The 14837-nt window shown below is 43.5% G+C and overlaps 1 protein-coding gene across 2 annotated transcripts; it reads right to left on the bottom strand.

Moving 5' to 3' along the window:
* Nucleotides 1-4498: 4498 nt before the first annotated feature.
* Nucleotides 4499-14788, bottom strand: LOC118329443 (phosphatidylinositol 3,4,5-trisphosphate 3-phosphatase and dual-specificity protein phosphatase PTEN). 2 transcript variants are annotated; one of them, XM_035663633.1, is made up of 10 exons: nucleotides 13957-14788; nucleotides 10045-10129; nucleotides 9849-9893; nucleotides 9712-9755; nucleotides 9282-9520; nucleotides 8835-8976; nucleotides 7081-7149; nucleotides 6341-6507; nucleotides 5158-5439; nucleotides 4499-5017 (listed from the first exon to the last, which is right to left on the bottom strand). In XM_035663633.1, exons 1-10 carry the CDS (start codon nucleotides 14033-14035, stop codon nucleotides 4832-4834), a joined length of 1338 nt encoding a protein of 445 aa, XP_035519526.1. In that variant the 5' UTR covers nucleotides 14036-14788; the 3' UTR covers nucleotides 4499-4831. The 2 variants fall into 2 exon arrangements, with proteins under 2 accessions (XP_035519526.1, XP_035519527.1); XM_035663634.1 differs by lacking the exon at nucleotides 7081-7149.
* Between the last annotated feature and the right edge of the window lie 49 nt (nucleotides 14789-14837).

Raw genomic sequence — 14837 nt, 5'->3', positions numbered from 1 at the left:
TTTTTATATAGGCAGATTATAATTTTTTTATGTGTCGTGATCCATCAACATGACCATATGCAGTTTCAACCTAAAAGGGATTAATTAAGATTATCTACATTAGAACAAAATAATTTAAAATGAAATGTTTAATAATATGTTGAAAAAAGATATCTTTAACTATTCATTCTTAATCTCCCTTCAAAGAAAAGCTGCTTTATTGTAGTGGATTATTTGAATAATCTGCACAGAAATGTAGTGGTTTCTACAATCTCTTCGTACTATTAACAGGGTGAATACATACAGTTAACCGGGCCAACTTATTGTTGTCTTTATCTCCACTTTTCCTTGGGTATTTTTTTCGGTACGATAAATGTTCTGCCGCACATCCCATAACCAAAAACACTTTTTCCCATTATTAGCATACATTACACTGGCATGCTCCAAGACTGATTGAGCGGTGTTTGCTAGTTTTCTCAATCAGCCTTTTTCCCACAGCAGACCACCATTGAAGGGGGAGGGGAGGAGGAGGCAGAGAAGCACTTAGCATGTGAAAAAGACCATATGTGTGAGCATGAGTGTGGGCACAGGAGAAATGGATACTGCCTGTGGTCCTTTGCTGGGTCTTATATGAGCTCTGTGGGAGGCCAGAGTAGACTTGTTCATACTGTAGTATATTTGTAGTGCGATGGTCTATATTGTGGGTGTGTGCACTTTCCACAGGCTGTCACTCTGTTTGCTGCAGAGTCTGTTGGTTAAACTTACACTGCCTCGTGGGTTAGAGATGTGTGTGTGTGTGTGTTTCTGGTTGTGGTGTGTTTAAGCTTTTGTTTTAATTTCTACTTCCTGTTTATATTCTTGGCCTAATCCAAACGCAACACAGCTGTGCATGTCAGCCAGAGAAAGAGGGCTTGGGGGATGGGTTGCCAAGGTCTGTGTGAGTGGCAGCATGCTCTACAAGCTGCTACCAACAGATGGAAGGGAAAATGGGGTTACCAGCTTGGCTTTATCTTGTCTTTGTAGGCCAGACTGACCCCCCCCACACAACACTCCCCCACCCCCTCATTTGATCATAATACTATGCTTAAATCTCTATATTTCGGTGTTGGCTTTTTTTTTTTTTCCTCCTTCACAGTAGTTTGACACTGAGCTACACAAGGCCGCTACCCTCCGCAAAAAACAAACAAAAAACAGTGAAAGGTGAAAACGCTTTATGCATGGATGTTAGGGCTCATATGTCACAATTATGGAGTTAACTAAATCACAATTATTAGAGGTTACTAAATCATCCTTAACTTTTGACTTAAAGGTCCAGTGTGTAGGGATTTAAAGGCAATCTTAGTGGTGTAACCCTCCCCTTTCAAGCGCGAGGAGAAACTTACGGTGGTGGTGAAATGCACAAAAACACAAACAACCCTGTCCTGTCTAGAGCCGGTGTTTGGTTTGTCTGTTCTGGGCTACTGTAGAAACACGGCGGTTCAACATGGCGGACTCCATGGAAAGCGACCTGTAGATAAAAACGTCTCATTCTAAGGTAACGAAAACACAATAATTCCTATATTCAGGTGATTACACACTAATAAAAAGACACCTATGAATATTCTATTTCATTCCTGCCAATAGAGCCTACAGCTAATAGGCTACATATAGCTTCCTCCATTTTGGACTCTCCAGCTCTCTGTACCCCCAGAGGTGGTGGGGGTGGGAGGGGGGGTCATTTCTATGTTCCCCAGTTCTAGGGTTAAAGGTTGGGGAATTTAGGACCCTGGGAACATAGATACATTCCCCTGGCTTGCTATTGGTCAATAGAAACGCAAATTTGCATGTCAGAGTTGACTAAATTTGAACTAAAAAGTGATGAATTGACATGAGCGACTCCACTAATTGTACCTATTCAATTGGAATTAACTGAATTTGCCACAAAATACATTTCCAAATTTCCTGTAACCACGCCTTTAATCTGTCATAACTTTGACATATCTTCTAACTCAGTATCCCGTAACTTGAATGAATGCAGAATGAAACATGAATATTTATGTTTTTATCATGTCTAAATGTTCCCTTTTCCCCCCTTTTTCTGTTGGAAGTGGGCTCCATAATGGACTAAACAGGATTAGTGGACCAACAGATTGTAAATGCAACACTAATATAATTTCAAATCATATTGGTTTTTATGTCAAAAAGTGTGTCGCATTGCATCTTTGTTTGGCTGGATGTGTAATATACAACCCACATAATGGAGGAAAATTAAGATTGATATACACAAAGTAAATATTCCCCCAAATCTCCGGTTTTATCTCATCTCGAGAGGTGTTGATGCAGAAAAATCAAACAAAACGAACATCTTTTAGAGGAGCCGGTGCTCAAGACATACAAATGAAGCTGTATTTTGATTAGATTAATATTTCAGCTGCTGCTTCTGCTGTTATGTCAGTGTTTGTGTATGTGATGAGGAGGGCAATCAAAAGCAAAGATGTGGACTCTCGAGCTCTACTGAAGTCAACCCTCTCTCCGCTCTCTTCAGTCTCGCCTGCCTGTGGAGAGCTGAGGCATCTCTCTCTGGTCTCTCTCCACCCAGCACAGCACATTCATTATTAATCTACCAGAGTCTCTCCCTCCTTCTCAACTCAGCCAATTACAGTCGGGCCCCTGCGACTGCTGCCTGTCTCATTTGACGCTGCACTGGCTGGCTTTGATGTCTCTATCAACACGAAAGAGCCGGGGACCGAGTCTTAATAGAGCAGAAGGGGATTATGTGACTGCCTGCCTCTGGGGGTGGAACATTTTTTTTTAAATATATGTTTAATTCATACTTTATTTTATTATCAGGAGACTTTGGGCCATGCTTTAGCCAGGGTCTTGCCACTCTCTGCTCGCCTATCACAGCGACATGGTCGTTAATCCTTTTACTCTTTCATTTGGGGAGTCACACAAGCCTGCGAGCAGAGCAGGCTCTGTCTACCCCGAGGCCTCGCGCTCCTCCCTCCTGGGCTGGTAGCCTTTCCTTCCTCTGCTCATTTCATGTGGAGAACGCCTCGATTAACCAGCAGCAATCACTCTGCGTGCAGCACTGATGGTTTGGTATGAGGTCAGGCTGCTTTTTTGGCTCACGAATGTTAATGTTTTTTTATCAGAGTTCAGGGGTCAGTTTGCTTTGAAATTAATTCAGGAAATGGACTGTTACTTGGCAGAAATATCAAAACAAAAACTCCATCTGATCTATTAAGAAACCATAAATGTGAAATCTCAGTTGTGCGAGCTTCAATTACCAGTCAAGTTTGAATGAAAGCAAACTGTTGCTCTTTCAACAGACTTGTACTCTTTTTCTCACTGACAGACCGCCATTAATGTAGATGTTCAGCTCTCTGGTTGAGTCACTTATTTGTTTGAAGTGGGCTCTTCGCCCTCAGTTGAACTTTTAATAATAATCCTTCCATCACTTCCCTACCTCAGGTCCCACCCGCTATTTGCAGCGCTGACCTTTAAAGCAGGAAGTTACTGTTAACACAGCTCCAGCAGCTGCAAAAGACGACAACCTGCTTTACAGCATTTTTCTCATCAAGTGCATCGCTTGTGCACATTTTTCTCCCCGACTGGCTGAACTCGCTCCAACTCACGCATGCTCAAGTTTAGATTACAGGGGCCGGGCGCTGTCACTTAAAAATTACGGCTTCAGTTGACAGCAACGGTGTCAGTTGAAGACTGCGCTGGCCTCGGCGTTTGATGACAACTGCATATTCCGAAAAATTCCATTTTCATTCTGCATGAGTTTCATTAACTGCGGACAGCGAAGGGAGAATATTACATAAACCTCTGATGTAATTTTCTGAGCATGACTCAAAGCACTGGGGAACCCCACGCAGAAGACACATCTCAAAGCTGGTTTTCTTTAAGAAAAGACAACATTGCATACATTTATTAGGGATGGACGCCAATTCCAATACATGCAAATCACCATTGTCCTTTAAATGTAGTGTTGACATTATTGCAAACACTTGTCTCCCTGCTGTTTTGTGTATTATATTTTTATTATCTTAGGATAAAAAAAAACATTAACAATTACATGGGATGCCTTGTTCTGCATAATTTAACGTATACACAGTGGGAACAGGAATGGCAATGCTTTAGACATCATCACAGCCTCTTCATAACCCCGCCCACCCCCAACCCACTGCCCGCATGCAGTTTGCACTGCACAAAGACCAAAAGTCACGTGAGACAGCCTGCAAAGAGCACAAGAAGCATTCACAGTAAAGGAGGATAGGAATGGAAGAAGGGAGAAAGTAAAGATGAAAAGAAAGGAAGAAAGGGGGGGGAGAAGGAGAAGGAGAAGAGAGGAAGTGAAAAATGACTGGCAAAAGCACTTGGCCTTTTGGTTAGACCAGGAAGAAAAGGAAGCAGCATAGTCCTAAAGATATCAATCTAACTTCTCCACAACTTCAACTCCCGTCTCCCTGAATGTGGTACCTTCTTTTCCTTGTCTTTTGACCCAAAGTTTGTTTTATATATGCCATGTAAAATATATGTATATACATATACGTATGTATATATATATATATATATATATATATATAAATACATTTTTATAGCTACAGCACCTTTTCCCATGGGGCAACAGTGTCAATACCTCGCACATGGTACATGGCCGTGCCAAAGAAAAAAAGAAAAATAAAAAAAACAATATATTGGTCAGGATATTTATCTTTTTTTCCCTAAAATTGGCATTTGACATGATGATATTCTATTGCCGTCTGGGGGAGGGAAGGGACAAAGGTTCTTCTTTTGAGTTTATATTCAAGTTTTCTCCTTTTTTTCTGGTGTATAATTTCTTCTTTTCCTGTTTAAAAAGAGTTCACACTTTTGTGATTTGCGTGTGCTGCTCTTCATCAAAAGGTTCATTTTCCGGATCAGAGTCAGTGGTGTCAGAATATCGATAATGGTCTGGCTCATTGTCGCTAACATCCGGGGTGACGGATGTTGACGTGCTCGCCTCTGAATTCGAAGGCTCCTCCACGGTTTTTGTAAAATACAACTTCACCTGGAATTGCAAATTAAAAACTAACTTCAGTCTGTGCAATTTCAAAATGATCATGAACAAGTTTCATCGTTGCTCTTTCCATTAAAATACTGACTGAATAACAGGAGATCAACAAGGAAATATCTAAAGGAAATCTTTACCTTGAAGTTTGGCGAGAAGTAGCGGTTAGCTTTGTCTTTGTTGGCCTTGTCCAAGTCGTTCTTAGTGAGCGTCAGGATGAGGTAGTCCCTGTCCCTGTCGCTTTCCCTGCCGCTTTCCCTGCAGCTGTCCCTGCACTCGGCGCTCTGCGGCTGGCCCTGGCCCGGTGCCGGTACACCCTGCTGGTTGTCTGCGTTGTTCACCGCCCCGTTTTCCATCTTGTCCACGCTCTCCTCTGGTCCAGGGATGAAGAAGGTGTTCACCCAGAAGTGGAACATTTTGTCCTGCAGGGGCGATGAGAGGAAATGTGAAATTAAACTTTTGATTTAATTTGTTTAGGAGCTCAAAAGACAAGCATTATTACAAGTTTTTTTTTTATATTTATTGTTAACAAATCATAATAAAATAAAAAACTACATCAACAAGATGTGTTAGTCTGTCTCCGTACTTTCCGACTTCCCCATTCCATCTGTGCCTCTCAGGCAAACCCATTTGTTTCTACTGAAGATGTGAATCTTTAGGAATCGTTTTAAAAACAAAAATGGAACTATATTTGTGAGCAGTTTTTAAAAACACACCCAAGCTGTTTTAGGAAATTACTGAGCCTTCAGGCACTGTAGTTTTTAGCAAACATTACTCAAAGAGGAGTAAATAGTGCATTCGTTGGGGACTATTTTCAGCCGTGGATTAATACACATTCATTTTGTAAGTATTTATGGCAGCAAGGCGGCGAATGCGGGATCAACTCAAAATAAACCACAGTGCCTGTGCTCATGGTAATGAAGAAACTTGTCAACCATCGCAACAGTGTGGCTCATTAATGTGTTTTTAATAGTTTTTGGACGACAAAGAGCTCTACAGCACAGAGGAATAAGCTATTATCTGACTTTGGTAACGTGCAAAAAAAACCCAAAAAACTTTTTTTTTTTTTTTTAATGCATTTTTGGTTTTGGTCTTTTCATGGGATTTGTTGGCAATAAAAATAAAATACAGAATGCCACTAGTCTTATCCGTTAATTGCTGGCACACAGCTATGTGAGAAAGCGCTTACTCAAATGCCTACCGATTGTTCTTTGACCTAGCGGAGGTCAAAACAATCAACAGCTGAAACAAGCTCTTAATGACCAACAGAAATTTGTCAGTGACAGTAAGCTGCAATGAACACACACACCAAACACAACTAACCTTCTTCATCATCTTATTCTGTTTATGGAAGAACTCCACTTTGATGTCTCCGCAAACTGGCAGCGGCTGGGGGAATTCAAAAAACATGTGCTTGTCCTCGCGCCGCGTGTGAGTGGGGTTCGATGTGTGAATCTTCACTTTCAGCTGGTACACCACAAACTGGGGATCTGCAAAGGGTGTCGACGTTGCACAGGGAGGAGGGGAAGGGGAGACACGATTGTGAGAGTTGTTGAGGGGAAGAGAAGAAACAAAAACAAAAATAACGAAACAAGTGTGAGTGACAGAGGAGTGAATCAAGACAGCAAGACAGGATTACCAGTTGTATTACGTGTTTGGCAAAAAAAAACAAAACAAAAAAAAAAACCAGTCCACCACCACCACCACCCCCCACTGAGTAAGTGCAAAGCATTATATTAAAATTAATGAGGAGAGAGGGAAAGTAACAGACCACAAAATATAACACCCAAAGAGACCCAGAACCAGAGACACAGGACCCTATTCTGATAGACAGTCACGGTTTGGTCTTGGACCAGCGCAACACGTTGCATACACAAGAATTTTTAACCTTCCTTCTTCCTGTCAGGGTGGGGTAGAGTGGGAGATGACATCATCATGCCTGTAAGCTAGTCCTATCCTGCTAGGCAACATGTCTACCTCAGACTGCTCCTTCCTGGTGGATCTCTGGGGCCATATAAAAGCAAATGAGTGAAATAATAATAATGGATGAAAGGCTCATTTACCCCAATGCCAATTCCCTTTCTTGAAGCCCTGAGGGGTCGGCTCGCTCCTGTTTTTAACGGTACTGTCCCCTTAGAGAGAAACAAGGAGATTATCACAAAACAGGGCCTGGCTGGCCTTTCAGGGGCTTGACAGCACAGCAGGCACAAACACAAGAGCTCTACACAAATATTGACAGATATTTACATCTACATAGCTTTTCTTACAAACAACAGACAGTACGAGGCTTCAAAGTGGAGGTGCACATCTTAAACATTTGACCTGTGTTGTGACACAAAGGGGAAGGAGGAAAGGGGGAACTTGAGACTGCTGACGATCACAAGCGACCACAAAACATCAGTTTTCTTTGGTGAATTTGACAAAGAGAAATGTGTGATGTTGAGTTATTTTTACAGAATGATCAAACTAGGTTTCTCTTCATTCACCGCTGAGGCAAAGATCAAACCTGAGGCCGGAAAAGGGTGATATGTGTGTACAGGTATCAAGACGTCAATCTCAGAATAGGGCCTTTTGTTTTATGTGAGAGTTAGGAGGAAAGAGAAGGACATCAGTGAGGTGTTAGGTTTTACGAAGCCACAGAAATTAGGAAAGAAGAGGCACTTTTTCAGACCGTTAGTTAAAAATGGACAAATTCAGATACAAGAAAAGCATAACATTGTGTGACTCCGATACGTCTGAGCAGAAAAACAGGATTAAATGACCACAGACAACTATTTAACCACTAATTAGAACTATTCCTCTAAACAGTAAAATACACAGAAATGAAAATATGGCCAATACAAACACATTCCTGCTGAAAGGTGGAAAAGCGTCATTACCTGCTCATAAACTGTACCGAAGGTCTAACAAACGCGTAAGTGAAATCTGATGTTAGAGGATGTGGGAAGCTAAATCACTATGGATGACGATGCCTTTGCGTGCGCGTTACTCTGCCACTGAACGGAGGGAACAAGTGCCACTGTTTGCACACACACACACACCACTTTACAACAAAGTCATAGCACTCACGCTCCGAGCAAACATGCAGTGATATGTAAACAGACTGACACTTAACTACAGTGACCTATCAACACTTAACGCAAAATAAATACATCACTTATCAAAATATTAAATTCCGTGACTGACTTTTAGTTGCTTCCTACATAAAATCCATGCTCGTGTGGCTTTTACTGTCTGCTACTACTGCTCCACTATTTAAGCAGTGCATATTGTAATTCCTCTGAATACTGTGCACATGAACAACTTAAAGCACACACAGCCCTGATTCCTATGAAGGAAATCCTTCTGAGGAAGAATTAAAGTTAAAAATGACAGCTCAAGTAGCTCAGATAGTGAAATTCTTAGAAGGCAATCAATTTCTTTTGTGCTTGTTTTTAGGCGACAGAATAACATTCCTATTATGACAAACAAAGGGGATCTGATTCCTGATTTTTTTTTTTTTCTAAGCGGCCGGAGATTGAGTTGGCCTCGTTATAAGCAGCAACAAGAGGACTTAATCAATAAGAACCTGCTCTTGTTAGTCAAAACGTCCAAAAATACTGCAGTGAACCCAACCACACACGATTCGGTTTTAAAACCCCGGCGCAGGACGACTCAACTCCACCACAGACGGCCCTCTCTTGTTCTACGGTGCTAAACTGTAGCGTGGGTGAGCCCTACAGTGCACAACACATCCAAGGCTCTCGCTCCGTTTGAACAGCGCTATGCGTGCCTACGCCCTAGTTTGGAGTTAAAGTTGAACATGAGCGTGACTCACTGCAGGTGCCCCCGCTGAACATCGGGAGAGTCTCGAACACCATTTTGTGGAAGAGGAGCGCCACCGGCTTGTACTCTAGCTGGTTCTTCAGTAGGTAGCTGTAGTAGTAGACGTAGCGGCGCTGGCTCGGGATCGTTACTCCCTGAAACAGAAAACGATGTTTAGAGATCCCGAAAGTACAAATGATGTTCTCTTTTCTGTGTGCGTGTTTAAGTCTTTGCAAATCCAGCTGAAACTGAAACATTAAAAGTCGCCAAAATCCCTTTCCAAGCAAAAAATACCAAATATTTTCTGGGACCAACCAGTATTTTCAGCTTTTCTGTTTTATCATTGTAAACTGAATATCTGTAGATACTGAAATTAATCTGCAGACTTATCAATAATGAGAATAATTAGAGGCGTGTCTTTGCGGTGAAACATGTGGTCTCATGTAGATCAATATCTCACCTTCTTGTCCCGTGTCCTGACTTCGCCGTAAAAGTCGAGCGCTTCTTGGGCCTCCAGGAATTTGCCGCGATGGAGGAGATAGGCGCATATCATGACTCCAGTGCGGCCCTTCCCGGCCTTACAGTGGATGGCCGCCACGTGATTGTCATCCTCGCTGAGCCAATGGTCCAGGTCTTCGCAGAACGGCTTAATTAGCTCCAGCTGAGGAGGGTTGTGGTCTTCGAAGGGGTACTGTGCAACTGATGCGTGACGGGATGCGGTCAGAGAGAGAGAGAGAGAGAAAGAGGGGGGGTAGGGGGGTTGGATGTGGACAGGTCAGAGGAGACAAGGCAGGGAGGAAGACACAGTGGACATTTTGTGAGATGAGATTTATTTATTTTTTTTAAAAAAAAGAGTGATGAGCGTCTATAGCACATCTAAAGCATCCTACCTCTGCAGTTAAATTTGGCAGCATCGTAGTGTCTTTCTGCGCAGCTGAAATGGGAAGAACAAAATCCAGTTAGTGAACATACAGAGGAAGTGATTAAGCAAAACAAAGGGCATTTCAGGTACATGTGGAACACTTACAGGTTGTAGATTTTGTAATGGTTTTTATGTTTTGAATCCAGAAACCTGTTTGCAGGAGAGAACACAACCAGAGAGAGAATATATTTATTAGATCAATATGACACCAACAAACACACGCGCTCCATAATAACATGCTCTTCTTACATTTCCCCTTTTCTATGATCACATGTCAGAAGCAGAAGAAAACCCAACTCACCGTACTACATCGTCTATATTGTTTCTGTACACGCCTTCAAGTCTCTCTGCTGGAAAGCCCATAGCAATGATGTTTGGGTAGATATCTGTTCAGGCAGGAGTCAAGGAAATGTACATTGTGTAGACTGTGGAAGGCACCTTTACCGACGCACACAGCGCCAAATGTTTAACTCCAAGGCCTACCTATGCTTTTAACAGCTACGTAAAAAGCCGTTGCTCTCTTTAAGAATATGCCATTAGAGCAGAATTGCAAGAATGCAGAGACGAGCAGCAGCCAATGTCAATATGAGGGTGCGACTGTAGTTATGGATAGATGGGAGGGTGTGTGTGTGTGAGTGTGTTGTGACATATGGCCTTGACAGTGAGAAGCAGGCAGAGAGGACGGGACTAACAGCGCTCCTGCACAAGCCAGGCCCACATGTGGGTGCATGGGGAGAGTCTCCGCTCCCTGACCCGCATTTATTTTTAGAGCCCAAAGTTATATTGGGATGATCGCAAATGTTCGGCTTATCTCTGTATCGCGCTCAGCCGGACCGATTTGAATATCTGCGAGATCGGACGCAGGCAGCATGAAGATGCGCAGGTAGAGGGGGAGGGAAAAAAAAAAAAAAATTCCATCAAACAAGAAGCCTTTGTGTCACAACTTGCACACTTTCAGCAGGAGGTAGTCGTTGAGTATCTATGACAGTTGGTGATGGACAAGGCACAAAGTGACACTTCACAAACCACACACACACCAGATTCACCGACAGTTTAACTTCTGGTTGCATCCCCCGTCTCTCGCTCGCGCTACACATGGCTGCCTGTACAGTTGTCATACATCGTAGGACGGGGCAGGATAGTGATGGAAAATGTCCTGACCCATTATACTGTGACATACGTACAATCTTAAAAGGCACACATCAGTGTCATGTTGCAGTGAAAAGAATAATTTAGTTGGCATGCATGTCTTTGAGGCTCGGCTGCAACGCCTACCTGTAACTGAAGTCTGCTCGTCGCCATAAGCTGAGGGATTTCACACTTTAACCACTGACTAAAGGGCAACCTTTTTACACTTCCTGTGCCACGGTGTCAAAAATAGAAAAGCTGAATAATTCTAATTGGATGTGTCTGCTTCATTCGGAGCAGGCCATATTTTTCCAGAGTCAAAATCACTTTTTAACTGGTCAGAAAAATTTGACACGCGCATCTGACAACTCTGGTGAGAAACGCGCGGCTGGCTCTGCATAATCCTCAACTTTGCAAGCGCGCACACATGCGAGTAACCTGCGCATGCAAAAACACACAACATCCCCGTTCCATGGTGCACACAGGCAATTGTTCAATCGGTAGACCTGCTCATATGTTGGAATCCAGAACAAGTAGACGCATATACAAAGATGAATGCAGCTTCAAACATTACATGAAAAAAAAAATAAAACCCTGTAAGAGGAATTTAGTAAGTGCCCTAATGCAGCTGAGGTAGGCTCAACACAGGCCTTGATGCATGAATTCAACAAGCCCAAAGGCAAATCTATGGTATTATTTGCATACTGCCAGCTACTTCCCTGTAGCTTACGACTGAGTAGCCTATGGGTACATATATACACTGGGCCATAATCCTGTCCATTAATGCCTCAAAGACCTAATTAGGAGCCAAATACAGGTTTTCTATGCTATTTGATGGACTACTCTTGTAACTAACGGCAAAGAGATCCCAGTCAGACTATTAGAAGTGTTTTTAAAAAGCTCCAGAGCTCCCTGGAGAGCGTCAGCCCAGGGTATGGGGGGCTTAGTCTCTGCAGCTGGGAGGATACACACACATACGGGACCCCCGACGGAAGCTCCAAGTAGGAGGAAAAAAAAAAAAGAAAAGAAGAAGAAAAAAAAAAAGAAAATCTGCCGTTTCAGGCACGCCTTTTTCTTTAAAGCCAGCCCTGCCTCAGCTCTATGCATACGCCAAATCCACAACTGAGAGCAAGAGAGAGGGGGGAAAAGGGAGAGTGGGAACCGGCAAGCGCTGAGCGAGGAGGGGGTGGGGAGGACAGGAAAGGAGGAGAGCAGAGGAAAGGGGGCAAGCAGAGGGAGGGAGAATTAGAGTGGGAGTAGTAAAGAAAAAGAGCAAAGGAGAGGTGGTGGGTTGAGAGGGTAAGAGAGGGAGAGAGCACTCAGACAGCAACACTGATACAAGATCACTGGCAACTCTATTTTAAGGGCAATTCCCAGAACTGTGATACTGCATTACATAACTGCAGAGAGCCCATATTGTTTTTAGACACCATGCCAAAAATGATAAAAGGGATAGTTCGAAAGGGCCCACATCTGAACAGGAGGAGACTTCAAGCCGAAAGAAAGATGCCACTTTTGAGTGGCGTGGCCCTTTTACACCTGCACAAAGCGCGAGAGGCGCGACACAAAGTCCTTCCACCGAGAAAGATGACGCAAGTTTTTACCACATTAAAAAACCAGGTGAGAAATATCTGATCAAACGTTGTGGTGCACATATTTCACCATCTGCAGTCACACATACGTACCAGCTGACAGTTCTGCCTCAAACAGTTCAATGTGTTAACTACAGTGGCAGCATTCAATCAAAGTAACCAGCACTCAGCTTTACATTGTCTTTCTTTTAGAGGAGCAAAAAAAGGAGCAATGTTATCGAATTAATGCAACAATGCTGATAATAACCAGAGGGAAATTGTGTCCACATACACCAAGGTTGGTTACATTTTTTTAACATGCTGTACAAAGCCAGATAGGGCAGCATTTAGCGATTAATCTACAAAGTACTGCCCAAATACTTGATCATCATAGAGTATATAGAGTGTCTGCCTATCACAACTTCCCAGAGCCCAAGTTAACATCTTTAAAATATTTGATTTGTCCCGACCACAGTCCAAAAGCACAGATATTCACCAATATTCAGATTAATCCTGTGTCGATTGACTCGTGAATTACAAGCGACTGCTTAATTCAGCCAGAAAACTAGAAATATCAAACCCAGGACAAAAAAAAAAAGGCTGAAAAGGTGGTTTGACACCCCTTACACAAAGTCATGTGCCATCCCCCTACAATTATAACCATGCCACTCTCAGCACTGTCACATGTTAAGATTTGCTGCATTTAGTCGGCCATGGTCAACCACATCGGTTGATAATCTAGTTTATCGCCAGCCCAGCGAGTAGAAAAGCACAGCACTGAGGAACCAGGTCAACTATTATCAGTGGTAACACATGAAAGATCAGTCCTGCAGAGGGGACGGAAATAGCAATCCTTAAATCTCCACCAAAAGGTAGTGGGGGTTTTTTTTTTTTTTTCTTCTTCTAAAGACTTATTCAAATGCATTAATGAATACTCACCTATAGAGGACACAGGTGAGGAGAGGACAGGGGAGGGGGAGCTTACATCACAAACCAGGAAACCTACCACATCATGAAGTTACCTACACTATATAGATGTATTAACATGAAGGGAAGAGAAAAAAAAAAGCATTGCATAGATATGTTGAGATGAATCAACCTGCCTTCAAACACAAACTGGTTAAAAGAATAAATTCTGACTTAATGCCACTAATAATTTCACAGCCTCAAGCTAGGTCCACCGCTGGGTGACTGGTGTGCAGGAGAAACGACCAGTCTTGTTTCTTTTCTTTAAAATAAACACACTTCATGTCTACTTAAACGGGGGCTGCTGCTGGGGGGGTTTCCAGCTCTAATACGACTGTGACATTTCTGCGTGCCGCTTTGACAGACCCACCATCTTTCAAACATGCTGGCTGACAGACCAACTAGCCAGCTAGCTCCGTAGCAGTGAAAGCTAACTACCTCACGTTTACTCCGCTGACATTTTCTGCTTCCAGTCCGACTCCTCAACGCAAAACACCACGCATGGCGAGTCGGGCTGCTGTGGAAATGACAAACACACGGAAGGATACATGTTAAGTCCAAGTCGAACCCATCCTCTTGATATCTCCTTTTGTTCCGGCTGACCATTTCTTTTATAATCGCAGCCATTGTAGCAGGTGACAGGAGTCTCTACGGGGTAAATGGGGTAAAAACACCGCTTTTCTACAACTGGCCGTCTCGTCGTGGGTGTCGCAGTCGGTGGGGTCCTCTCTCTCTCTCTCTCTCGGTTTTGCAGGTCCCTCGCAGAGACGTGCTAGCCAGCAGAGCTAGCCGTGGCCGTCGGTGGGATTAGAAAGGCTTCCTCTGGATCATAAAGACGGGCCTTGCTCTGCTCCTCCGCGCAGGCCCGACTGTCCCGATCCTGCGATTCGTCTTGCGAACAGCCCCGAATAAAATACATGCAGTTGTCCTCGGGGAGACCTTTAGACGCCAGACAGAGTCCACGCCGGTGGCTCAATCGCAGCCGCCGCGATTGACAAAGACAGGACAGAGAACTCACCGGTTCCCGAAACCCGTACCCGGACCCGGACCCAGTCACTCAGTCACTCAGACGTAGCTAGCTCGCTAGCTATGAAGCTAGCTAGCGCAGCTCGCTAGCAACAATGGCTAACGCTGCCTCCTTCTTCGATCCAAAAGCCTCCTAACGATTCAACATTGTCATCGACTGATTGCCAAGAACACATCTGAACAAAAGTGACAGGCTCCACCTTAACTGTATATAGACTATACAACGATCAGGAATGTGCACGGATTGGTGTGACAGCTCCGTCCCGGGGAATCATCTTCTTTTCTCGCTCCTCTCGCTCCAGCTGAACTCTCAGGCTCCCATCATGGCCTCCACCGAAGGAAAAAAAGAAGGTAGAGCAGGCTGGGATTTTAGAACAAATATCCCGCCGCGGTCGCTATATAG

Source organism: Morone saxatilis, unplaced genomic scaffold (genome assembly GCF_004916995.1).
Source record: "Morone saxatilis isolate NCDOM2014 unplaced genomic scaffold, NCSU_SB_2.0 Contig19, whole genome shotgun sequence".
NCBI classification, from domain to species: domain Eukaryota; kingdom Metazoa; phylum Chordata; class Actinopteri; family Moronidae; genus Morone; species Morone saxatilis.
The sequence above is the reverse complement of the archived record's forward strand: the minus strand, read 5'-3'. Positions and strand labels throughout refer to the sequence as shown.